The sequence below is a fragment of the Xenopus laevis genome, chromosome 1S (genome assembly GCF_017654675.1).
Source record: "Xenopus laevis strain J_2021 chromosome 1S, Xenopus_laevis_v10.1, whole genome shotgun sequence".
In the NCBI taxonomy this organism is placed as follows: domain Eukaryota; kingdom Metazoa; phylum Chordata; class Amphibia; order Anura; family Pipidae; genus Xenopus; species Xenopus laevis.
In genome coordinates, this window is record NC_054372.1 from 69,504,590 (window position 1) to 69,532,359 (window position 27,770).

Genomic DNA, 27,770 nt, shown 5'->3' on the forward strand with positions numbered 1-27,770 from the left:
AATAAAGTTGATGAAAGTATTGTTATTCGTTCAACTGCTCAAAAAGTTTACTTTGCAATTTCAGGGCATTTAGAAATGGTAAGATTCCTTCTGGAGGCCGGGGCTGATCAGGAACATAAGACAGATGAAATGCACACTGCCTTAATGGAAGCTTGTATGGTAAGAATTCCTATACAAAAGCTCTTTAGCCCAGTATTCTCTCAATTAATACTCATTTAGACACCCAATTGTTGAAACACCTCATGTAGTTATTAAAAGGATCATGGTACTAGCTCAAATATAATGTTTGCACTTAAATGTAGCTGTATTCCTCCCATGTTTTTCTGCCGTGTTTGCTGTGTTAAGTGCTCAATATGTTAAGAGACGTACTTGGCTATCATCCTAATTTTGATTAAATGCATTTGCAATATATTTTCATTTTCTGCCTGGACATGTATAGTGATAACTATTAATAAAATGTAGTTAAATACGCGTGCGCCTCCTATAAAATGTTGCACCAAAATTTTCCGAATCTCTCCCGCTCCCCACCAGCTTAAAGTCTCTTTTGAAACACGTATCTCTGGATAGCGGTCTCCTTTCGCAAATCCAACACTCATCCGCGATACTCAAAAGAGCCAATTTGTGCAGTACCGCAATGTTAGCTGTCAGATTACTACGAACTCTTATACTCACAGTATCCTCCAGTTATGCATGCGGATAAACTCCTAATCACAGGGCACTCCCGCTCGTGGTCTGGTTTGCTGCCTCCTGTTCCACTTGTCCCCAATCACTACCTGGTTACTTTGTGCATCTACGGGTGGAGCTATTGGCTACAAAGACTTATTCCACCTAAGATGTGTCTGACATTTCTTAAATAATAAAAAAAAAAAAAGATACTTCTTCAGTAGGTGTAGAACAATTAGAGCTCCGCAGATCCAGAGATCAGAGAGTGAGCGCAGTTTCTCAGCGACTAGTTTTTCAGAGAGCAAGCGGGGGACGTCAAGTGGAACAGGAGGCAGCAAAACAGACCACGAACGGGAGTGCCCGGTGATTAGGAGTTTATCCGCATGCATAACCGGAGGTCCTGTCAGTATAAGAGTTAGCTTGGATCTGACCAATAACATTGTGATACTGCACAAATTGTCTCTACCTTTGTCTTTTGAGGATTGCAGAGAAGTGTTGGATTTGCAAAAGGAGACCGCTATCCTGATAAACGAGTTTCAAAAAGAGACTTTAAGCTGGCGGCCAGCGGGAGAGATTCATAAATTTTGGTGAAACTTTTTATAGGAGGGGCACCCATATTTAACTACCTTTTATTGATTCTGGGATTCGGAGCCCTTCTTGTGTTGCGCATCCAGCTATAATTTCGCAAACTGTAAGCTCAATTCTTAGTGATAACTATTATCTACATGTGAAATTGTGTGTAATATAGCAACAACTTCATTTTATTTTGTATTAGGATGGCCATGTGGAGGTAGCTCGGTTACTTCTTGACAGTGGAGCCCAGGTAAATATGCCAGCAGACTCTTTTGAGTCTCCACTGACCTTGGCAGCTTGTGGTGGTCATGTAGAGCTGGCAGCCTTACTTATCGAACGTGGTGCTAACCTGGAGGAGGTAAATGATGAAGGCTACACACCTCTCATGGAAGCAGCAAGGGAAGGCCATGAAGAAATGGTGGCGTTACTGCTAGGACAAGGTATTATTCAATTTGTTTTGAATTTGAATGATCAATTTATTATTTCCCATCATCACTCTTCAGTATACTATGTGAATATATTGCACAGTATGTGAAAATGTTGCGCCCCCACAAATGTTATTATTCTTCTGCTGGTTACTTTTCTTCAGGCCAGTGCTTATTTGCTTTGTAATATGGCAGAAACGTGTCCATAACTCCATTTTAATTTGAAATGCACTCCTACTGGGGTGGGCATGATGCTCCATGGTGCAAAAGGTCCCAGGTATACCAGATAATAACATTCCTGAATAACTTGACTTATACTGATACTGCATTATGCCTTTTGTTGATGTCCTGCTGGGGTTTTAGTAGACTTTAGAAGATTTTGTAATCTTTTTCTCTGAACACAAATTAAGTCTGAAAAATTATCCTCATAATGCAAATGTTTTTTGCCTATTTTTTAGGCATCATAAATACAGATATATATTTTTTTTTTGGTCAGATAAACTTAGATTGACGCTGTAGACTTGCATAGTGAGATCATGAAATTTATTAACAAGTAAATTATTTTTCCTACCTGATTTGTCAATATACTTATGGTGACATCTGTAATCTGGAGAACTCGGTATTTAGCAAGCTCCAAATTTTAGGAAGGCCATCTTCCAGAGAGTCAATTTAATGCAAATATTTTTTTTTCATGATTTTGTTTTTTCTCTGTAATAGCAACAGTACCTTGTGCTTGATGGTATTTAATGTTTAGATATTTTTCCATAGAAATTGGATATGATGATCCAGATTGCATTAGAACCTCAGGTCCTAAGCATTCCAAATAACAGATCACATATCTAAGTGGGGTGCTTAGCACCTCTAAATACAAACAGAAATATAATTTCCAGGGTCGGGAAATAAGTTTCTGCATTGTCAGACTATCTCTTGTGTACCTTTCTAATCTCTTTATATTGATAATGACCAATATATGTAAAAGCTAACTTTTGCTTTGACTGTTCAGCAGGGATGAGTCCGTGCTGATTTTTTAAAACAACGTTCCTGAAAATTGCTAGCATATTTAATGACTGTTATGTTACAGTATAATCAGTTCTTTTTATAATAAACAGAAGCCATGAATATTCTGTAAAATATTTACTTCTAATGATGCTTAATGATGTCATTATCTATAGCTGTTATTTTCAAATAACAAATGTGTGCATTATATAAAAATGTTTCTCTGTTCTAAAATCAGAGGCTATTAAGCTATGAGTTCCGTGACCAGTACAAAAAGCATTTAGCCTTCACAGCTTTTTTTTTATCTTTATATGGTAAAGCAACTCCTGATTTATAATATCCTAATATTTATTATTATACTAGTAGTTTCATTATTCCCAATACTTATAGACTTAACATCGTTATTCTTTAACATAAATGCTGTATTCAAAATCTTTTGTTAAGGGGGGGGGAAAAATTAATTTTTGTTCTTAAAGGTGCAAATATAAATGCCCAGACAGAGGAGACCCAAGAAACTGCCCTTACGCTTGCCTGTTGTGGAGGGTTTTTGGAGGTAGCAGATTTCCTAATCAAAGCAGGAGCAGATATTGAACTTGGTTGCTCCACTCCATTAATGGAAGCTGCTCAGGAAGGGCATTTAGAGTTGGTCAAGTACTTGTTAGCAGCAGGTATGTGCTTTTTTATATCTGTTTTGTGATGTTTGTACTTCTTGGGCTTCCCTTCCAAACTGCAGTACAGTGACAAGGTTTGGGAGGACTAAGGGAACCCTATTCAAGAGGCTTCTGGGTGCAACTCCTCCTGCATTGGGAATTGGCTCTTGCAACCATGAGGACATTGAGAGAAAAGGAGTTTTTCCCCATTTTACTCAAACCTTTAATTTGAAAAAAAAAATATTAAACCGTGCTCAGGGGCTTTTTAGCATATGTTGTTATATTTTTTCCTAAACTAATGATTCCTATTAAGTCGCCCAAGGATTTCTTCTAATTGGACAGGTACACTTGACCTTAAGTCACGTTTATCTTGTCTATTATACTGCACTGTTACTCTGATACATGTTAATTTAATTGAGTATGGCTATGTAAGGCTGGCTGTAGGGATGACTAAGCTTTGGTTTTGGAAGTATACAAAATGGTAAAGGGTTGGGACAGGTGTCTGTTAGGTGGAAAGGTGGTATCTAAAATCTAATTTGAAAGGGAAGCAAATTAATTGAATGGATTGAGCCTGTGCTGCAAATACTATTTGACTTTTGTGTTAAGCAAGACAATGTGTGAATTTATTTCTTTATAGTGGGCAAAATCTGAAATTGAATGTACATGTTACTTTTTGGTTTGTAAGCGCACGGGCAATACAAATCTGTAGTACACAAAGAAGCTCTCTATATGAACAAACCAGTTTCATTGCTTCTCGGTGTACTGCTGATTTGAATGCATTTTTGTAAGTTTAGCTTCATTTTCCAATTTTGCCCTGTTTATTGCAAAAAATAACACACAATTTTTTTTGTTAATAGGCAAGAGTATATTCAGCACGATTGAACTAAATTTAAAAAGGTGGTTTACTGCCCCTTTAACCTTGTTGCTACAAAAATAATTTGACCTTTAATCAGTGCAATAAAATGAAGGTTCTCAAATCTTTGTCCTCTAGCAGCCAATGTCCAAGCAACAACTGCAACAGGGGACACTGCTCTAACCTATGCATGTGAAAATGGCCATACTGATGTAGCAGATGTGTTGCTTCAGACTGGTGCAGACTTGGTGAGTATAATTTAAATCACAAAACGGATACATTTATTTTCATTTTGCAGCTGACGGCCAAAGAGCATTTTCAGTTTTAGAATAGAAAGATGCAGAATTAAAGGCTTATAATTTAAAAAAGTATTTTTAGGGTATAGTGGCTAAAATAGGCTATATATTATAATCTATTACATACGGTACTAAAAATGTATTTAAAGGGAAAATCCTTCTTTAATACCTTGTTATAAAATAATAAGGCTGGATTTATTTTTCTAATCCACTTGCTATAACCGATTGGGTTGTCTGTGAAGAATGCCATGTAATTTTATGAAATGCAAACTCCAAACCATGGTTTTAAAAGAAAACTGCCCTTTGCAGATGTTTCCTAAAATGTAATTAGTTATTGGCTGAAGCCGTGTGTCTGTGTTGCTCTCCACACTAATTTGACTGATCAAACTGTAGTGCAAACAGACCAAAATGAAATCTGAAGCTCCAGTGGGCTTTGTGTTTAGGGAGTCTTCCAACTCCAAACTACATGGGCCAACCACTACACATGGGTTAGAGCAGCGCAGTGCCTTGTGTTGAAATATCAACAGTCTCATTTGAGTGGCTTTAGAGGATTTTGAAACCACAACTAAACTTACTTTCTCCAATAAAAAACAGTGCTTGAAGCTTGGGGTTGGATGTTATACAGTATATTTAAATGATTTATAACATCAAACTCTATAGTTCATGCAAATAGTGATAGTTTAGCAACTTCTTTAGTTGTGCAAAGTGTATATATACTAGCAATTACGCCTTTCACAAAAATACAAATTGTGCATGTGCATCTGATTTTCAAAAAATAAAGTGGAGAGTCTAAGTTCAATTACGTTATTAAAAATAAAGAAATTACTATAGTGAGCAATTTGAATTTAATTTAACAACAAACCTTTAATAAATACAGCGTCCACATGTGTTCTTATAACGTCACAATGTTTATGTTCAAATAAAGGGGGGGGGGGCACCATAGATAAAACCTGTGTTTGTTGAGCTATATATATATATATATATATATATATGTATATGTATATGTATATGTATATGTATATGTATATGTATGTATATGTGTGTGTGGATATAGATATAGAGATATAGAGATATAGAGATATAGAGATAGATAGATATAGAGATATAGAGATAGATATATAGATATATAATGTTGTAGAGAATACCTGCACTCTGTCCACGGCTTTCAACTGTTGGGTGCTCTGCCAAATAAATGTATGCAACTGTTTAAAATGGACCAGCACACCGGTTTCTGCAAAAAGTGATGTTTGAATAAACACTTTTTGCATTTTTGAAGAAACCGGTGTGCTGGTCCCTTTTAAACAGTTGTATATATATAATTGAAAGCTTGGTAGAGACCCAGAAATCGCCAGGGAGCTAGAAGTTTTATTTATATTGGTTTATATAACTTCCCTTGATAAACAATAGGCACATTTATATTTTTCTCTCTAAGGAACATGAATCTGAAGGAGGAAGAACTCCTCTAATGAAAGCTGCAAGAGCTGGTCATGTCTGTACTGTTCAGTTCCTCATTAGCAAGGGTAAGAACATGAAATATTTGCAACAGTCTGTTTTGCTCCATGCAAAACCCTTATAATTAAAAAAGGATGTCATATTGAAGATTATATTGACAATATTGTTCATGTACTGGCTTTGCATTTTTTTCTGTTGTCATGAGGAGCTGTTGCTGTTAGTGCAGTTAATAACAGGCTGTTTTGTGGCAATAAATGCCCTCTGTTTGGGTTATTAGCACTGCTACACAGCTGATCCAAAGATATGAGATCCTTATTATTTTCACCTATGACTGTAGGATCCATTTTACTTTTGCATGTACCTCCCCAAATGCAAACGCTTGCTTTTTCTTGTACAAAATTTGCAAGTGATAAAGTTAGTTCTTAAAGCTTTCATGACAAGTTGTCTGTCCATGTGTGCTAATGTGTTTGTGAATTTGATAATTACCATTTCTTTTTAGGTGCAAATGTGAATAGGACAACATTGAATAATGACCATACAGTGCTGTCTCTTGCCTGTGCTGGAGGACATTTAGCTGTTGTAGAGCTTCTTTTGGCTCATGGAGCTGACCCAACGCACCGATTAAAGGTATATTTTGTGCTTAAGTTAATCTTTTACTGCTGTTGAGAAAAATCTTTATAATTTCACTTTTTTAAATTAAATCTTGTTTTGTTAATTTTCCCTGCCAACTCTGTTTATGTGATTTTGCTACTTGTGGAGTTCTTTGTTTATACTACCTCTGGGATTTTACCACTCCATTTTGCAATTGTTTAATTATTTGTAATAACAATTTGGAAATTGCTCTAAATAAAGAGTTATAAAAAAAAAATCAAATCTTGATGTATGCTCCAGGGTAAGCCCAAGGGCACATGGGGCATTTGCTCTGCTGCTCTGAACTTGTGTGAGCAGGCATTTTTGGGATGATCTCTGCTCTGTATACCTGCACTCAGGCAGAAGCTGTGCAGATAAATGGAGCTGTAGTAGGTATCCAATCCACTTCTCTCAGCATGCAGAAAAAACGCAGGCAGAGAGCCATGGAGCCAACGCTTCATGTTCCTATGGCCTAAAAGAGATGTTCTGGGTTTTTTTCAAACGTTTAAGAAAAAAAATCTGTATTTCCTCCAAGGGGCAACCCCCTTCCTGACTAATAACTGTGTTAATGCTGTTATATGTATTAAGTACAACACAAGGCAACAGATATTGTTTGTTGAATAATGAAGCTAACTTTCCAACCTGTCAAAGCAGTGATCTTTTTTTTTTTTTTTTTTTGCTAATTTTTTTTAGGATGGTTCCACGATGTTGATTGAAGCTGCCAAGGGTGGACACACAAGTGTAGTTTGTTACCTGTTGGATTATCCTAGTAACCTCCTCTCTGCACCCCCACCTGATGTCACACAGTTCACTCCACCTTCCCATGACTTGAACCGGGTAACGCATGTTCTTTATTGTGGGTGCATCATGACTTGTTTAATTACCGCTGACCTTTGACTATATTTATTTATGGCCTTTGATCAAAGTTTGCTTCTGTATTTAGTCATCCAAATGTAAAGATTTAATAAATGCTAATATTGCTGAAATTGCATATTTGAATAGTATGCATGTCTAAAACTGTTTTTTCCTGTGACGTCTAAATGTTAATAAGGAATTATAGCAATGACAGTGTCAAATGTTTTAGGCTCCTCGTGTACCAATGCAGGCATTGCCAATGGTCGTACCACCCCAGGAACCAGACAAGCCCCCTGCAAATGTCGCCACAAATCTTCCCATCAGAAATAAAGGTCAGTTGTAGCTCTGTACATTTCTTGTTTAATTTTAGGTCATAAACATGTTAATGTTTAGGCTTTTTTTTTTTTTTTTTTTTTTTTTTTTTTACATCTTAACATCTAGGAAGCATAACCAAAGTTTTAACAGCTATGCACCGTAGTAAAATAGGCAAAAGATTGGCTTGGTTAGTAACCGGTTGCAGTTAGTCAACATTTTCCTTTTTCTTTTTTTTTTTTTTTATAGAACTGTGCTTCTCAGTAAAAGCTGATTGATCTTTGTGGATTTCTTTAATGGCCATTTCACATTTTAACTTAAAGAGGTTGTTCAGTTTCCATTACTTTTTAAGTTCAGTTGTTTTCAGATGATTCACCAGAAATAAAGACTTTTTTCAGTTACTTTCTACAGATATGGGATGCGTTATCCGGAAACCCATAAACAGAAAGCTCGGAATTACGGACAAGCTGTCTCCCATAGACTCCATATTATCCAACTAAGCCAAATGTTTTAAAATTATTTCCTTTTTCTCTGTAATAATAAAACCGTGCCTTGATTCCAACGAAGATATAATTTATCCTTATTGGAGGCAATACCAGCCTATTGGGTTTATTTAATGTTAAAAGTATTTGCTAGTAGACTTAAGGTATGAAGATCCAAATTACAGAAAGAAACCCCCGGGTCCCGAGTATTCTGGATAACAGATCCTATACCTGTACTTTAAACTTTTAGATTAGAAAAACCCTTACAAATTAAAAGTGTATTTTTTCACCTAATGTCTTTCTAAAGCAGCTTTGGGAGGGAGGCCACAGACTCTGCAAACTGTTCTGTACATTAGTTGATCCATTTCTTATCTTTGGCCCTGCTAAGTAGATTTCCTGATTTTGGAACACGGTTATAATCAATACATTATTTGCTAACATTCCACAAATGCTGCTGAGAAATGTACCAACTAATGTGGCAAATTATAACAGTTCAGGATCTGCACCTGGGTTACTGAGATGCTAGGCTGAAACATCAGAGACCTGAACATTAAGAAGAAATCATGGAAAGTCATTGGTAAAAAAGTCTGAACTGAAAAGTGTTTGAAAGGTGAACCACTCCTTTAAGTTGTCTTCATGTCACTTTCTTCATCTTCTTTCCAGCACCAGGAACAGTTTTGTGAGGCTATAATTGTATTGTTACTTTTTTTTATTACTTATCCTGGTAAAGTGGACCTTGAAAACTAAAAAGCTGCTTAAATGCATAACTGGGAAGCTACTGAACAAAAAAAGCTTAATAAAACCCAAAACTTTAAAAAAAAAAACAAAACACAAAGACATTTCAAATTGTTAGTATCAGTCCACATCATACTAAAATGTAATTTAAAGAACTACAAGTTTAACTTTTTGCTGGATGAAAGATGTTTTTAAGGAATTATATATTTGCTTGCAAATTATTTCATTAGCTTAAATCTAAATGCTACCTCTATATATCAAAATGCATTGGCAACAGATATTCATAAATATTCTTCTGCCCTATTTTTACCAATATAGCCTATAAAGTAGGCTTCATTTTTTTTACTTTTTAATCTTGGGATGATAGCTAGTTTGTATGTACAAAATTACTTCTCTCTTTTTATATATTTATAAAAGTGACTGTTGCCTTTATAAAGACATTTTCTGCATGCAGCATATTTTTTCATAGTAGTCTGAGACAAACAGAAGAACAGAACTCTTATAAAGGCAAATGTGCTGAAAAATAGTATATGCCATTAAATGCTAACCTCTGTTAAATTTAGCTTAACCTAAAAATCCAATATAGCCCCCCATTGCAATCTTCTTCCTGTTCATGGGTCGTCTATGCGGCCTGGGCCCATATGCACAGAAGTCAACTTTTTGCTTCTAACATCTGTTTTTTCCTTTACTGTTCATGTGCATCCCGATCAGGCTATAGAGAGGATCTAGGAAAAATATGACAACACGGAGTACATACTGATTCCACAGATTGAAAAGAAACCTTCAATGCCATAAAAATAATTTTACAACCAGGGTTACAGTGTGATAAAACTCCTCCTACCTTGTTACATGTGACGTTATAGTCTGTGACTGGAAAGGCCTCTGTTTTCCCACAGGAGCTTTTTGCAGTGAGCAGAGGTAAAGTATCATGGTTTCCTTTTTCAGTTTCTGCTTACTGGGACCAGCTCCTGTCTACCTTTAGACTCACCATTGATCACATTCTGTGAAAACAATTTTTTTTTTTTTTTTTGAAGTTGGTTTTTTATGCACATTTTTTTTAAACATAACCCTAACGGAATGAGCAGATGTAAAAACAAAATTGGTATGTTTTTTCCCTTGAAACCTGATTAAGACCAGAGATCTCAGTTAGTAGCTATTGTACAATAGCTGAATGCCAGAGTAGATTGTTGACATTTGTTTAGCAGAAACCAGTTTATAGGGATGGTTCACCTTCACGTTAATTCCAAAATTATAATCTGAACTGTAGCTCACCGGCAAAATGCTTAATGGTAGTCCTGCTGGGCATCATGTGTTGATACCTTATTGAATTGCTCATAAAGGGTTAGAATGCAGGACAAATCCACGGCCGTAGTCTGAGACTGCAAATAAAAAGCAAAATAACTACAAATATTAAAATGCAAAAGCGAATGGCACATGGGCCAAGCTATAGTGTAGTGCACATACTAATTATATGCAAAACACCATTATCCTTCATGTACATATGAATAGGGGTCACTTATTTTTATACATACAAAGTGATTTCTTTTATCTGATACTTTATAATTAATTGTAACTGCATATACAGAAATGTTTTTAAATGTCTTGAATAATGTAAAATGAAAGAACTCCAAAAATATTTCCCTCACAAACATGGGTTGCCAAATTCCAACAATAAAACACTTTTATTAATGGCACAGGATTTAGAACAACGAAGTAAAAACACTTAAAATATTAAGTGATATTGCATTAAGGTTAAATGCATATAAGTCAAGCTATGCCAAGTGTTGCCTGGCTGTGTACCTCTAATTCCTGATGTTTAAATAAGGAAAATATTAAACCGCAAACACGTAAAATATTAAGTAATATTAAGGTGCGAAAACTAAATGCAATAGCACATCAGCACAGGCTAAATTATGGAATTATGCTCACCAAAAGCTGTTTATTTCACAATTGAGACACACACGGTATAATACTTATAAAGAGCAGTACAGCATGGTTTAATTTATACACTCTTGTGCATCTTAAAAATACTTGTCACTTTTTCATCCCCATGAAGATCCATTCTTGGTCAGGGTCCCCAGCATAAAATACATGTAGAAAAATATCAGTGTGTTCATTTTTTTATTCATAGCTCTAAAAATATATAGGTTAGCCACCTGACACTGATCCAAGCCTTCTCCCAGAAGTGCCAGCCCCACAATTTATGAACCACTTTCATAATGGGACTGTGGATAGAATATCCTTTATGGGGATAAGTAGCTTGTTCAGTATATATTTAATTTCATAATTGTTTAACACTACAAATAAGGTATCTCTGTGTTGTATGCAGTCTAAATAAAGTGAATAGTTACATTTATAAGATTTTGTTAATTTGATGTTCATAGTTTATCAGCTAAGATTACAAGTACTATTGTAGGTACTATTCACACCCTAGTATGCTTATAAAGTATTTGATGATTAAGTATTTTTCAATGTTCTATGCACTTTTAATAAGGATATTTTTATTGACAATGCCTATAGTTTGCTGTGCCAAATTCTGCCTTTTATTTTAAATTTTGCCAAGACTGGTTAGCTGCCTGATTTGTTTTAGACCTGAATAAAAGGTGATTTTTTTTCAGAAATATAATAGATTTACTTCCTGGTGTTTGTATGTTTTTAGAGAAGAATTGCATGAACAGTATCTATGCTGGCTTTGCTGGAGCACTTAGGGGTTATGTAATAAAAGACACTAAGTTTTCCCAGGAGCAGTAACCCATAGCATCCAATCAGCAGGAAGCATTTACTGGTCACCTGTTTAAAAGCAAGTATATCCTATTGGTTGCTATTGGTTACTGCTCCTGGGCAAACTTAGTGCTTTTTATTACATATGGGGTTTAGTTCATACTATTCTAATAAAGTCTCATTCACTAGTTGAGTTTTTAGTTTCCATAACCTTTAAATTAATTTATAGTAAAATGTAGACCGTGAAAATCTGAAAATTCCAAATTGGTCTTCTACTAAGATTTAACTCAAAGTTCAACAACCCCCTTTTAGTCTCCCAGAGCAAAAGGTTTTTTTGCCTGTCTCTGTTAGTGACCCCCATTTGGAAAGTGGCAGAAAGAAATAATTCAAAGACTATAAAAATTACTAACTGAAATGTTTCTAAACATTTAATTTGTCATTTTTAGTGTCCTTGTGTCAGGGTTGATCTTTAAACCAAACTGCAGCCTTGATTCTGGGGTAGTTATGCATGGAAAATAAAAATTGGAATTGCTGTGAAGGAATATACACAACAAAAAAAGGAACATGCAAAAAAAGAATAGTACATTAAAAAAAAATAGTAATAAAGTTTTAGTCTTCATCTTTCTGAGTTTTGGTTGCTGTGATGAGTGACCCCTGACAACCAGAAAAACATGAAACCTAATAAGAAAACCATGAAAATACTAAACATTTGTTTAGAATAATATTTTAAATGACTGAGGTAAACATTTAAGGGTGAAAAACTTAAACTGTAACATTGTTAAATCAGGCTACATGTGTGTAGATTTTGAAATAAATATTTAAGAATGCTTTATTACCTTGCTGGCTGACCATATGTATTTTCCTATAAATGTTAAGATATTTTATTCTCTAGCAGTTTTAATTATATATATATTTCATGTATTATATTTTGTTAGATTCCTAGTGTTAGATCTGCCATGTATTTGTGGCTGATGAAGTTATGGCCACTTGCTGCTGGGGATATTATATTGCCCATCTTGCTACATTGTTTACATTGTGTGTCTTAGTTACAACTCTCATGCTACTTTGGGAGGCTTTTTTCAGGTACCACTTATTTCTGTTTTGCAAGTTCTCATTGTATGTTGACCTCGTTCTTGTGTGCTGTACTGTTCAGTATTTTTCAGAACAAAAGCTTTAGCTTCAGTATGAATCGTTAGGATATCAGGCAGTTTGAATTTATACTTCATTTTAATTGAGAGGATTTGCATCCAAAGACTTTTGCTTTGTCCTTTGTGTTTACAACCTACTCCTTTAAGCAACTATACCCACCTCTGTAGCCATTCCCATCAACCCTACTATCAAACTTCATATACATAACATTTTCAAACCTAAAGGAGATTTAAATATACATGCACTTATCTGTCAAGAAACAATGTGAAGGTTCTTTTTTGTGTTTCACACCTTTCTCTCAAACTGTTACAGGTAAAGACATTTGTTTTATTGCAAACATGTCTTGACATAATTCCTTATGAAATTATTTATAAAATATATTTAACCTTATTGCATTCACACTCTGGAGAACACTTTTATCAGGGGGGCAATTTACTTGCCTAGAAAACCAAGATATGTAGATACATCAACATAGAGGACAAATGTTTGAGGACATGAGACTTTGAGTTCATCATACTGCCAACCATATCATACATTACTAACCCCCACATTTTTATTCAAGCATTTGTTAATTTTTTCTAAACGTTATGCATGCTGCATAATTGGAACAATCATACCCATTGTGAATCTAGAATTCAGAGCTGCCTCTCTTACAGTAAATGCATAAGCTTAATAGGTGAAAACATTCAGTTTTAAGCCTCAGTAAAAAGGTGATTGAATATCTTTTGTCTGGGTTTCTTAACATGACCCTTTTCTCATTATACAAATAGGGCTCATCAATATAAGGATTTCCACAGCCTATGCATTCCCCTACTAAAAAACATTCACCCTTCTGTCTTCTAATACATTATCAACTATTAACCCAAATATGTTTGTTTATTTCATTTATGTGCATGCTTCCTACTGTTTTACCATCATGTGTATTCTTTCACAAGTCACCGTTAAATGTCTGCAAGAGTCTCTTATTTGCTTCTCTTTTTTCATTGTTTCTCAAAAACCGTTAAATTCAGAGGTTCTATGTTATTTTTGTTAGTTGCTAGGTTTTTTAGACTATAATTTTCTGAATAGTAGATACTGCATTAGGCAAAAAACCAGTATAGCTCAATGCAAATATCTTTATAGTTAGGCTTTATATTGGTTCTTAACTTTTATTAATGTTCCAATCCTTGCCACGCACCACATGCCTGGCAAGTTTCACTGCCATGATGATACCATTCTTATGGTTCTGAGGGGGTTTTCTTTTCACGCAGCTACTTCTAAACAGAAGTCCAGTGGCCATGTGCCAGATGTGCAGGATGTGCAGGGGTACATCAGCAGTCAATCTCCAGAGAGTATTGTAGAAGAAGCTCAGGGGAAACTCACTGAGCTCGAGCAACGGATTAAAGAAGCCATTGAGAAAAATGCCCAATTACAATCCCTGGAGTTGGCCCACGCTGACCAGCTAACTAAGGAAAAGATAGAGGAGCTAAACAAAACACGGGAAGAGCAGATCCAGAAAAAGCAAAAGATATTGGAGGAGCTCCAAAAAGTAGAGCGGGAGTTGCAACTTAAGACCCAGCAGCAGCTAAAAAAGCAGTACCTTGAAGTAAAGGCACAGAGAATACAACTTCAGCAGCAACAACAACAGCAATCTTGCCAACATCTGGGACTTTTGACTCCTGTAGGGGTTGGGGAAGAGATCACAGAAGTAGACTATACTCATTTGCAGCAGGTTGACAGCATTCTGCTTAAAGAGGACTCCCCACAGACTGCAGTGCAAATGGGCTTTACACCCATTCAGCCACTGGCATTGCCTCAGACTTTGCCTCTTGCAGCTAGCTCATTATCCCCCGGACCCATTACTAATCTTACAGATCTCCAAGGAGTTCTAGCTGGACAGCAAGATTTGGGTCAAGCACAACTTACAGGGCTGGGGCAAAGTGTACTTGCAGAAACACAACAGGGGTTAATGGTAGCCAGTCCTGCTCAGACCCTCACTGATACGCTGGATGACATCATGGCAGGTGGGTATGATGATTTAAGCAATTTTTCATTAGTGTGTTTTACCTGAGCAATTGGAAGGTTAAAAGCATGGCCTGACAGTTGAATGAATAATTCTGTATACCAAATGTACAGAAGCAGTTCTACTGAATGTTTTGTTCTTTAGTGTAAGTTATCTTCCACCACAGTTAAAGGGACAGTATACAGCCTTGTTCAACATGAGCTCAATAAAGAGGTCTTGTGGTTTAAATTTTTTTAGGTTTTTTTTTTTTTTACTTACTGTTTGTGTAAAAAAAATTGCAGTCCATTCTGTATACACCATCCCATCCTCAACCTGTGTCTCATGCTAGCAGATATGGAGAAGTTTACTATACAGGTGGGGCATCTGTAGACTAGACATTTAAATAATTCTTCTCTCCTGTAAGTTTTTGAAAAAAACAGATGGTTGCAAAATGAAACTACTTTGGTCACGTATGCCCAGTTTATTGCAAGAAGTAACAAAATACCAGATACTTTTTGCTTATTTTAAGGGAAGTACTATTTTCAGTGCAAGCCCTATTAATTGAATTTGTGTTGAAAAACAGGATACATTGCTCCCTTTATATTATGTGGTGTATGTGTTTTTGAATGGCCTTAAGCACATCTTGGCCTAAAAATGGTGGTGTTTTTATCAAGTTAATAGTGATGCTGTTTGTTTAAAGGGCATTGGAACTTGACTTAACCAAAATCATTTTAACATGCACATATTTTGGAACACAGCTGTCACATTTTTTTCTGTTCAATACTTAAAAAGTTCTGATACATGTGTGGGGATCTATTATACAGAATGCTCTGTGTTAAACATGAAAAAATAGGAATAATTAACCATCAACGTGGATTTATTCTAACTTTGAGAAATGTTACTGCTGTATTTCAAATATATATGGATAGTGTATTTTTGGATACTATATCACCTTCCTATATTGGTCCAAATAGTGTTATAAATAGATTTCTGCAGCTTAAACTGGCTCCAGTTCTATTGATTAATACCATTGGTGACTTCTATGAATTTTCAGGCTTTTATGTTCTGGAAAAGATGCTGCTTTTTTCCTCTCTTATAAAAGCTGCATAATTTTTATTAAGTATAAAAATGCATTATTCAAACATAACTTTCCTGTTTTTGCTCCCTGTTTTATACCGGTAATAATGAACATAAAAACAATAGGTGTTAAGTGCAAAAATCTAGGAAGTGGATTTTCATGCGTGCATCTGCTTTCTTGAATCACTGCTGTTGTTATATGCACTTGAATTTTGCTGTTACTATTATATTTTATACGGATTTACTGAATCCATGATTCAGTCCTGACTTTGAGTGCAGCATCAATATGCAACTGATAAAAATCTGAACCTGTACTGTCATAGGACACTAAGGCAAGTGTCACACATAGAGTTTTCTCCACCTCTTTAAATACACTGGCAAGTAACTTAAAGGGATGCTGTCATGATTTTTATGGTGTTGTTTTTATTTCTAAATTGCACTGTTTACACTTCAAATAATTCAGTCTACCATGTAAATTTCATTCCTAACCCAAGAAGTGTATTTTTTTTAGTTGTAATATTGGTGTGTAGGCACCAGCTCAGCTCATTTTACCTGGTCATGTGCTTTCAGAAAGAGCCAACACTTTAGGGTGGAACTGCTTTCTGGCAGGCTGTTGTTTCTCCTACTCAATTTAACGGAAGTTGTCTTAGTGGGACATGGATTTTTATTTTTCTATTGGGTGCTGTTCTTACATCTACCAGGAAGCGGTTATCTGGTTACCTTCCCATTGTTCTGCTGATAGACTGCTGGAGGGAGAAGGGATGGGGTGATATCACTCCAATTTGCAGTGCAACAGTAAAGACTGCTGGAGGGAGAAGGGAGGGGTGATATCACTCCAACTTGCAGTGCAACAGTAAAGAGTGACTGAAGTTTATCAGAGCACAAGTCACATGACTGGGGGCAACTGGGAAACTGATAATATGTCTAGCCACATGCCAGATTTTAAAATTAAATATAAAAAAGATCTGATTTTTCTTTTGAAGAAGTTTGCTGGAGCAGCACGATTAACTGATGCATTTTGAAAAAAAAACATGACATGACAGCATCCCTTTAACCACTTGACAGAGAAATTCAAAAGTATGCATTTTCTTTCTCTGGCCACTGGCAGATTAATGTTTTCTATATGCCAGCAGAGAAAATGCCATGTATAACACTAGCCCAAAGCCCTGCACATCTGAAGGTGATAGATTTTTGTTCACACATACTGTTTATTGAATATCTTCAAATTAAAACCTGGAAATGAGGGTTTGCATTTGGTTTGGTATAAGCAGGTTTCATCATTCAACCAAAGCAAGAGATTATGATTATTTTTGCATTCCTAATTTTAACCTTAACCTGAAACCTTTAAAGTCTTCAGTGGTAGCAGTGGTCTTCTTGCTGCATTTTCATTGTCTTTACATGAAGGTTATAGGTTGTTTTCTTTTGGTATAAAGGTTGTTTTAGGTACTCAGAGTGTTTGTGACAACATTATTTACAAGTGTGTGTATATTATATATATTTATATATACAATTATATGTATATGTCTAAAAGCATTTCACAGTAGACACACACTGTAAATTGAATGTATAGCACTGACTTGCTATGCCATAGTTTTTATTCCAATTTGTCCAATTTTAGTTCTGGTAAGTTTTTGAACGACCTGGACTGAAATGTTGACAAAGTAGAATAAAAGTTGTCATAGTACAAGTCCGTGGAGTGTGTCCTATTTACTTTGGATATAGCTTCTGGCCAGGGAGTGCAGCATCCCCTGTATAGTGGTGAGTAAAATATTTTGCCAGGTTTTGCCACAAAAAAGACACCCATAGACTCCAAGTGGACAAAAATTAGTTGTGCCCCAAAAAAATTGGTCGCCCATAAACTGCAATGCGTTTGGCAAATTTTTCCATTTGGGAATTTTTGTCGAAACGGGTCAGATTCACGCATCACGCATTCTCTACTTTATTATAACCTTTATAAAATCGATATGTAAAGGGTTTTTTTTGCAGTGTTCACTAATAAGTGTATGAATGACACCTAAAACTTCAGCTCTTTTCTATGAAATTGGTAAACCCCATATTTTTATATTATGTCTGATACAATAACAGGAAAAAAAGCTGAGCTTATTTTCAAGATTTGTTTCTGTATAGAATTCTGAAATATTTTTCTAGTTATGTATTTCATGTATGCAGAAGTAGGATTGTGAACGTTTGTCCAGCTGCATATGGCTCCAGAACAAAATTCTACCCATGAAAGCTTTCCCCTTTCGTTAATAACATTGGCTTTTGGTACTTTTATTTTTGTTTTACACATTTGACACTTTACCTCCATGCCATACTATTTTAGCTTGTATTTCTTTTACTGGATATCAGGTATACTTTTGGTGACAAAGTTTTATGGATATCTAGTGCACATTTTGTGTTGTATTTGTTCCTTGATTTTTTTTTTCCTAAATACTGTGCAACCCAATGCTTTAATTAATCTTTTCTAGCCCGACTAAGTGTAGACATTTTATTCAACAGCAGTAAGTGGAAGAACATCTGCAATATCAAACACTCCTACCCACAGCATTGCAACTTCCATCTCCCAGCCACAGACGCCAACTCCAAGCCCCATCATATCACCTTCAGCCATGCTACCTATCTACCCTTCCATAGATATTGATGCACAGGTAAGAACAAAAATATGTGCCTGTATCCTGTGAAATTATAAGTACCCATAAAAATAAATGCACAAAAGTTCAAAGATAGGGGAAAAAAATCTATGGAACATGATAGATATGAAATGGTTGATGGTATCAATGTGAAAAGGATGTGAAGTTTAGTAGCAATGTTTAAGGTTAAAAGCTAAAGGGAATGATATCTGCTGCCATCCACTCTATGTTCCAGCAGCACTGACAGGTACTGCATTGGCCCTGTGCACCGTTGTACATTTTCGAACGACAGAACTTATTGTGTCATCCAGAACCTGAAAATATGTAGCTCTTCCATTTCAACCTGAAATCTACCCTGTGTGCACACTGGCAGGTGGATGCCTTGTCTGTCATTGCTGCTGGAACATGAGGCAGATGGCGGCAGATTGGAGTTTTTCTCCTCCGACAATGAACCAAAACATACAGCCAAAGCAACCCAGGAGTTTATTAAAGCAAAGAAGTGGAGTATTCTTGAATGGCCAATTCAGTCACCTGATCTGAACCCAATTGAACATGCATTTCACTTGTTGAAGACTAAACTTTGGACAGAAAGACCCACAAACAAACCGCAACTGAAAGCCGCTGCAGTAAAGGCCTGGCAGAGCATTAAAAAGGAAGAAACCCAGAATCTAGTGATGTCCATGAGTTTAAGACTTCAGGCTGTTTTGCCAGCAAAGGGTTTTCAACCAAGTATTAGACATGAAGATTTTATTTTCAGTTTAAAAAAAAAAAAAAAAAGGCTTTAGTTCCTCACATTTTTATGCAATCTTTTTGTTAACTTACTGAATTAAAGCTGAAAGTCTGCAGTTCAACTGCAGCTGAGTTGTTTCATTTAAAATTCATTGTGGTAATGTATAGAACCACAATTAGAAAGTTGTCTCTATCCAAAGATTTATCGGCCTAACTGTGTATATGGCATTAGCCTATTTGTTTTCTGCTTATCTGTGCACTGGTAATCTAATTATCTACCTTGCAAGAACCAAGGAGTATCTTAAATTTCTGTTTGTTGTGTTTAGCCAAAGAAATATCATCAGAAATGGTAATGTTGATGGGTTTTCTCTTGTTTCTCCTTTGTTCCTCCTTTAAAAAGGAACATTCACATATTGCTTAGTCAAAACTACAGTATATCTTTCAATCATCCAGAATGAAATAATTCTGGCAATTAAAGGAACATTAACCCCAAAAATTTAAAATAATAAAAAAATATCATGTACTGTTGCCCTGCCCTGGTAAAACTGATCTGTTTGCTTCAGAAACACTACTATAGTTTATATAAACAAGCTGCTGTGTAGCAATGGTGGACATTTAAAAAAGGCTATATGGCACAGGTTAAATAGTGGATAACGGATAACACCATTTATGTTCTACAGAGCTTATCTGCTATCTGCTGTGTATCCTAAGCCTTTTCTCTTTTGAATGGCTGCCCCATTGCTACACAGCAGCTTATTTATATAAACACTGCAGTTTTACAAGTGCAGGGCAATACTGCATTATATTTTTATTACTTTAAAACACTTCAATTTTTTGGGTGATACAGTTCCTAAAAAAAATCCATAGTAGGTTTGAACCCATGTCTGGGGTTTCACAAATCTACAGGACTTGTGTACACGCCTATAAGTACAGCCATATCATTATTTTAAAAATCACCTCTTCATAACCCCTAGTGCAATCTCGTTCCCCTTTCATATAGCTTTATGGACTGATTACAGTCTGACACTAAGATAACCAACAACCTGATGAAGTTTTTTGGAATTAGGAATTAGTTGTAGCTAGTGATGCGCGAAATTTTTCACCAGGTTTCACTTTGAGCCATAGACTCCAATGGGTGAAAACGAAACGCAAAACGAAACGTGCCAGATTCGCCCATCACTAGTTGTAGCAAAGTGGATTTATCACTTCATTATGCAAAAAGTTTAAAAGATGTTTGAAACCCATTTATAAAGCACCCGCAATACATAGACATATATAGATCCTCTTTATATTTAATTGCATAAGTGGTTCAGCACTGTCCAAATGTTTTCATATAGCAGGACCATTTATTTACTAAATTGTATGTTTTGGGCCAGATTTTATTAAAACCGTCGTCCTAAAAGGTCAAAGGATCCCTTAAACAGTCTGGGACCATGAAGATCTCTTGGATGGCTATGTCAGGCCAATGTGCCTCCAGTTAAGACAACACTGATTTTAAATGGAGTCAACCCCCATATTTGTAGTTTTAGAATAAAATGTATTGCATTTATAAATGCCAGTACTCTAAAGCAAGTATTTTCTGAATGTTTTTCCCAGGCTGCTTACGCCTTTTCTTTTTATGGTGATATTGGCCTCTGACAATCATGGTATTTTGTCGGCTGAGTTGACCTTCTCAAACAGATAATCGTAAAGGGCTGGCACATACCAGACCACACTCCGTACGCGTTTCGTGCCATAGAGGCACTTAGTCATAGGCTTAGTTTAGCCTACGACTAAGTGCCTCAAAGGCACCAAACGCGTAAGACTTTGTTGTGATGTTTGTTATGCGCCAGCCCTTTACTGTCATCTATTTGCAACAAATTGCCTCCCCGTGCTGAAGGTCTGGGGCTTGAGCACCTGGACCCCCCTCTTTTCTGGGTAAGTTAACCCCATTTATTACTGCACTCGACACTGAACGCCCTTTTTTATAAGTTTATTGACCTTCTCAAACAGTCACAAGGTTATCAAATCATGCTTTTTTTAAGGTTTTCTTACTTAGAGACAATCTAAAATGACCATTCATTTTTTTTTATCTATTGACAAAAGTGTACAAATCTTTCACCAATGCATTTTAGGCTTTAAGATTTCCTTGTCTATTTTCAAGTGCTCATTGCTCCTCTCCTTCAGGGCCTCATACATTTTGAATACTTACTGTAGGTTATATGTGCACTTCTTTGCTGGCCACAGCTTGTTGAGTGTCTATATCATTCAAAGTATGATGCACATTGGTGACCCCCCATTTTTTACAACTTGCTAACACCCAGTTATAGTGATGGCAAATAAAGACCAACTAATATGCTGACCTTGATATATCTAGTATAGGTAAATCTAAAAACAACTGCACTTGCTGAGTAATCAATGACGACGTTTCACTACTCATCCGAGCAGCTTCTTCAGTTCAACTGACTGGTGTGGGAAATTTTCGTCATATAAACTCTTCCACTAATCCAATCACAATGGCACATTGTAACTCTTCAAAGAGGTGACATCTGACGAAATTCACAGAGGTGTAGATTCTGTGTAGTTACTGTGATAGGATTATCCAATGTGTCATGCAACTCCTAGAAAGAGGTGTTACTTGTGAGAGTTGCATGAATGGATGTGTGAAGTGTTCTGAAACCGCCGGGGTACAGATGTTAGAACAGCATTGTATGTAGCAGACAGGTGGTATCGAAGGCCCCCACCTCTGTTCAGGGATGGTTTCTCCACCTTGAAATGAATCGCCTCTTTAACGCCTCGTTCAAACCAGCGGTCTTCTTTACCACAGGGCGGAAGTTGTGGCAACTGATACAGAGTCCAAAGACAAAGAGCAAAAACATCTTAGAGGAGCTTTGAAAGCGTGTGGCTACCCAGACTGGGCCTTTGTCAAAACAGCAGCAACCAAGCCCAACAGAAATAACCGCCCGGAGACGCATAGTAGGTGAAACATAGTCATCCCATATGTAGCTGGAGTGTCTGAGAAACTCAGGAGGATTTTTAACAAACACCATGTCCCTGTGTTTTTCAAACCTAGCAACACACTGAGACAATAACTGGTACACCCAAAGGATCCAACCCCTAAAGAAAAACAAAGCAATGTGGTATACGGAGTCCAGTGTAGCGACGAGTGCACAGATCTATACATTGGGGAGACAAAACAACTGCTCACCAAGCGAATGGCTCAGCATAGGAGGGCGAACTCTACAGGGCAAAACTCGGCTGTCTTTCTACACTTAAAAGACAAAGGACACCCCTTTGAAGATAGCAAGGTCCAAATATTGGATAAAGAAGACCGCTGGTTTGAACGAGGCGTGAAAGAGGCGATTCATGTCAAGGTGGAGAAACCATCCCTGAACAGAGGTGGGGGCCTTCGACACCACATTTCTGCTACAATCAATGCTGTTCTAACATCTGTACCCCGGCGGTTTCAGAACACTTCACACATCCATTCATGCAACTCTCACAAGTAACACCTCTTTCTAGGAGTTGCATGACACATTGGATAATCCTATAACAGTAACTACACAGAATCTACACCTCTGTGAATTTCTTCAGATGTCACCTCTTTGAAGAGTTACAATGTGCCATTGTGATTGGATTAGTGGAAGAGTTTATATACCGAAAACTTCCCACACCAGTCAGTTGAACTGAAGAAGCTGCTCGGATGAGTAGTGAAACGTCTTCATTGATTACTCAGCAAGTCCAGTTGTTTTTAGATTTACCTATACTAGATACCATGACCTGGATGAATGAAAATCTTCATAGTCATAATGCTGACCTTGAGTTCATTTTTCCAAAGCAGCAGCCACAACTGGTGAGGCTAGATTTAAGGAGAAATTGCTTAGTCAGATGTTTCTAGCCTATGAAATAACAGGTATTACCAATGGTATTGTGTCAATAATGACTAAAAAATTGCAGTGTATAATAATTAATAAAACTTGACACCATTTTTTCTGTGCATTGATTGTTCTCATGCTTCCCCATATAACGACAGTCAAGCTTTACTGGTGACAGTTGTAAATCTTCGTGCCTTTGAAATGTCATTTTAGGAAATACAGGGGGTGATTATTTTGCAAGGTTCGTTTTGTACTCTACATATCAGTAATCAGTAGTATGTGATGTTTTTAGATTGTTTAAAGCTTACTACTCTCAGTAGAAGGTTTTACATTTCCCCCCACACAGGGTTTTGCTAACTGGTAAATGCCTTATGCAGATTATGATTATACATAATACAGGAAATATTTGTTACTAAGTGAAATAGGTATTCTCTGGCATGTATTAAAGGAATTGTTCAGTGTAAAAATAAAAACTGGGTAAATAGATAGGCTGTGCAAAATAAATAATGTTTCTAATATAGTTAGTTAGCCAAAAATGTAATGTATAAAGGCTGGAGTGATTTGATGTATAACATGTCAGTCAGAACACTACTTCCTGCTTTTCAGCTCTCTTGGTTTACAATGACTGGTTACCCCGGTTACCAGGCAGTAACCAATCAGAGACTTGAGGGGGTGCCACATGGGTCATATCTGTTGCTTTTGAATCTGAGCTGAATGCTGAGGATCAACTGCAAACTCACTGAACAGAAATGTACCATGTGGCCCCCCTTCAAGTCGCTGACTAACTCAGATTTATAGAGCTGAAAAGCAGGAAGTTGGATTCTGGCTGTTTTATTAGACATCTGTTCACTCCATTTTACATATTACATTTTTGCCAAACTAACTATATTAGAAACATTTTTTATTTTGCACAGCCTATGTATTTATCCAGTTTTTCTTTTCACACTGAACTATTCCTTTAACATAAGCCCAAAATGTGTCAAACAGCCCCCTCAGGGTCTCTAGGTAGCCTAGTTGGCCAGTTACCTCAAGTATGCACATATGTCTACATTCAGCTTTCTCTATAAGCTTTGGCCTCTTTAAGGACACACCCATAGAGCTAATTTCCTAATCAAAGGAGAACAATGTCACAATTTAGCAACCAATTAGCAATTTGTTTTGGTATATCTAACAACTGTTACGTTATAACTTAGTACCAGCTTTAGTAAGTTAACATATTGAGCAAATAAGCACTTCACATAACCCTTCCCTATTGAAAGTTATCCTTAGTGGTTGCATGTCTTTCCCCTTCTTAAAATAAAGAGATAAGAAAGATCAAAGCAACTCTTGTTTTGTATAATGCTGATAAACGCTTACTTAAATTTGGTTAAACTACCCTCTTTTTCAACAGACTGAAAGCAATCATGATACTGCTCTGACGCTTGCTTGTGCTGGAGGACATGAAGAACTCGTACAAACTCTTCTTGAACGTGGAGCAAATATTGAGCACCGTGACAAAAAAGGTATGTTTTCTATACTTCTGCATTTTGACATCTGCATATACAGTTTGACTTACAAGTGATCATTTTCAAAACATATATTCTTGTAAAATTCCTAATTGTGCTGTGTGAAAGTATTTCTATTGCTGAATCCTACCTGAGACCATCTGGAAACAGCAATGCTGGTTGCTCTGATCACTGCTGATGGTCGGTCTGTCACCAACCAGTGTCCCAGTTTTCAGTTTCTTCTGTTCACGTTGTCCATTAAATTTTTTTTTGAGACATTATACACTGATTTTTGATTTCATTGTTTATACATTTTGGGACAAATCTATAGGTGGATATATAACAGTAACAGCAAAATACAACTATAGACATTTTCAAAAAACGGTCAGAATATTGGACTTGTTTTATCCACATTGGACATTTACAGGGATTACAGGAACTGATTTGTCAAGAATTTGCGATTGCTATGAATGTTAAGGCAGAGTTAATTTTCTGCAAGCCAGTAGTAAGTTTTATGATCAGTCGCGGCAGCATCTTCTGCTGGTAAGGTAATTCTGTTTAGAAAGGGGAGCTATCTCAGATGCCTCTAGGTGGCTTATCCCATGTCTTGCAGTATTTCTCTTGCACAGGTTAATTGTTGCAGAACCTTTATTCTGCAGTCCGGTTCCATTTGTGTCAACTACCTGCTTTGGAATGAGGATACAACCTTTACTACTTTGGTTGTACTCCAAGCACATAGACTTGCAAAGTGTTTCAACCTCATTCTCTCTTTACGTTGTCTGTAGTATCTGTTTTAGCAAGGTCTTTGTAATTTCTGGTCAGGCCTTAGAGGGCCTTTTGTGAGTTGACCTTGCATGTTTGCTTGTATGGTAGAGCTCTATCCTATCAGATCTTCTAACTGGTAGAACTGAACATGTGTCACCAATACCTGGAGATTCCTTATTTCTGCACAATGTATGAAAAAAAAATATATATTTGGAAAAAGTTAGATTTAGTGGGTTTCTTGCATAGGCTTTTGTCCATATTCCTATTTTGTGACTGCACTTGTTCTGAGAGGAGTAGACCTGATGGCTAGAGAGTAATGCAGCAAATGGCAAATAGTAAGGCTGGCAGCACTCCTGCAATCAGTGTAAGCAGCATGATAATATGACCACTTCTGTTAGCCAATCCATAAGTGGGAGGGATGCCCTGCAGACCCTGATCAATAATTGCTACACTTGAAGTGCAGGTATGGGACCTGTTATCAAGAATGCATGAGACCTGGGGTTATCAGAGTTCCTCCTGGCATGCTGAAGAGGAAACTAATTTTTATATATATATATATATACATATACATATACATATACATATACATATACATATACATATACATATACATATATATATATATATATATAATTTGTTTTATTTTATTTATTTTTTTTGATTTGCAATAGAAAATAAAAGTCAATCAACTAAAGTAAATGCCACCTTGTTCCGTGTTAATGTTTCTTTTCAGGCTTTACACCTCTCATCTTGGCGGCAACTGCTGGTCATGTTGGTGTGGTAGAAATTTTGCTAGACAATGGTGCAGACATTGAAGCTCAGTCGGAAAGGACCAAAGACACACCATTATCTTTGGCTTGCTCTGGTGGTAGACAAGAGGTAATTGTTTATCATAATATACTAATATAATAATATTTTGTATAATATACAATAATATATACTATTTTTTATAAACTTGGTGGTTTTTTTTGGAACATAATTGATGCTCAAATTTTCTTTGCTTTTATTAGTAGAATTTGTGTTATTATGGAATGTTTTTATGCAGCCTTTTGCTAATCAAAATAGCGTGGGCTTTTTTTTTTTTTTTAATCAGAGTGCACTAATAAAGTAGTGAAGAACAAGGGAAAGGCTTCTTATAAGTGCAGTGTTACGGGGATTCTTTCATTGACTACAATTTAGGTAGACATCACATTGTGATATCTCCAGCACAACAAACTTTGTTACACATTTTTAATATTGGCTTTGGGGCAGCATTTTAACGTAGCATAATAGTAGGTGAATCTGAATGGTTTGCCTTGCAATAGACTATGGGCCACTGTACATATTGCCTCTTAAAGGGATACTGTCATGGGAAAAATTTTTGTTTTTCAAAATGAATCAGTTAATAGTGCTGCTCCAGCAGAATTCTGCACTGAAATCCATTTCTCAAAAGAGCAAACAGATTTTTTTGTATTCAATTTTGAAATCTGACATGGGGCTAGACATATTGTCAATTTCCCAGCTGCCCCAAGTCATGTGACTTGTGCTCTGATAAATTCCAATCACTCTTTACTGCTGTACTGCAAGTTAGAGTGATATCACCCCCCTCCCTTTTTCCCCACAGCAGCCAAACAAAAGAACAATGGGAAGGTAACCAGATAACAGCTCCCTAACACAAGATAACAGCTGCCTGGTAGATCTAAGAACAGCACTCAATAGTAAAATCCCATGTCCCACTGAGACACATTCAGTTACATTGAGAAGGAAAAACAGCAACCTGCCAGAAAGAATTTCTCTCCTAAAGTGCATGCACAAGTCACACGACTGGGAGCAGCTGGGAAATTGACAAAATGTCTAGCCCCATGTCAGATTTCAAAATTGAAAAACTTGAAATTGCTCTTTTGAGAAATGGATTGCAGTGCATAATTCTGCTGGAGCAGCACTATTGACTGATGCATTTTGAAAAAAAACATGTTTTCCGATGACAGGATCCCTTTAACTACATTTTGGTTTTAATGTAGTCTTCAAGACAGTTAATGGTTACCTACTCAATGTATGCTAAATGCATTTTTTTATTATGTTACTAATTTCTTTACAGGTTGTGGAGTTGCTTTTGGCTCGAGCAGCAAACAAAGAACATAGGAATGTTTCTGATTACACCCCTTTAAGCTTGGCTGCCTCAGGTGGTTATGTCAATATTATTAAAATATTGCTAAATGCAGGAGCAGAGATAAATTCCAGGTTTGTGTGTTTTTATGCTACAATACCATTTTGCAATCATGAAACACAAATGTATCTGCGATTGGAAGACTTTGCCTAGTTTATGCTCATTTTGTGCACCACATACTCTGAAATAATGTGTGCTCCACTCACTAACTGCTTTGTAATTTTTTTACACAGTGTAGCCAGGTTAACGGTTCCAATCTTTGGGTACTCTGGTTTGCTCCTATACTTTAAATGTATACTGGAAGGTAGATTA

At 36.4% G+C, this 27,770-nt stretch overlaps 1 protein-coding gene across 6 annotated transcripts in view; it reads left to right on the plus strand.

Annotated features, from left to right (window-relative positions):
• Positions 1–27,770, plus strand: part of LOC108704484 (ankyrin repeat domain-containing protein 17) — a 91,361-nt gene that overhangs the window by 36,833 nt on the left and 26,758 nt on the right. For 2 of the 6 annotated variants that reach the window (XM_041579703.1, XM_041579706.1), the window contains 13 exons: positions 65–159; positions 1,439–1,676; positions 3,134–3,325; positions 4,299–4,408; positions 5,889–5,976; positions 6,408–6,535; positions 7,232–7,375; positions 7,623–7,725; positions 14,043–14,795; positions 18,350–18,498; positions 24,454–24,565; positions 26,046–26,191; positions 27,390–27,532. In XM_041579703.1, coding sequence (XP_041435637.1) covers positions 65–159; positions 1,439–1,676; positions 3,134–3,325; positions 4,299–4,408; positions 5,889–5,976; positions 6,408–6,535; positions 7,232–7,375; positions 7,623–7,725; positions 14,043–14,795; positions 18,350–18,498; positions 24,454–24,565; positions 26,046–26,191; positions 27,390–27,532 — 2,401 coding nt within the window. The remainder of the gene's footprint in view (positions 1–64; positions 160–1,438; positions 1,677–3,133; positions 3,326–4,298; positions 4,409–5,888; positions 5,977–6,407; positions 6,536–7,231; positions 7,376–7,622; positions 7,726–14,042; positions 14,796–18,349; positions 18,499–24,453; positions 24,566–26,045; positions 26,192–27,389; positions 27,533–27,770) is intronic. The other 4 variants (XM_041579704.1, XM_041579705.1, XM_041579707.1 and 1 more) reach the window with 4 other exon arrangements.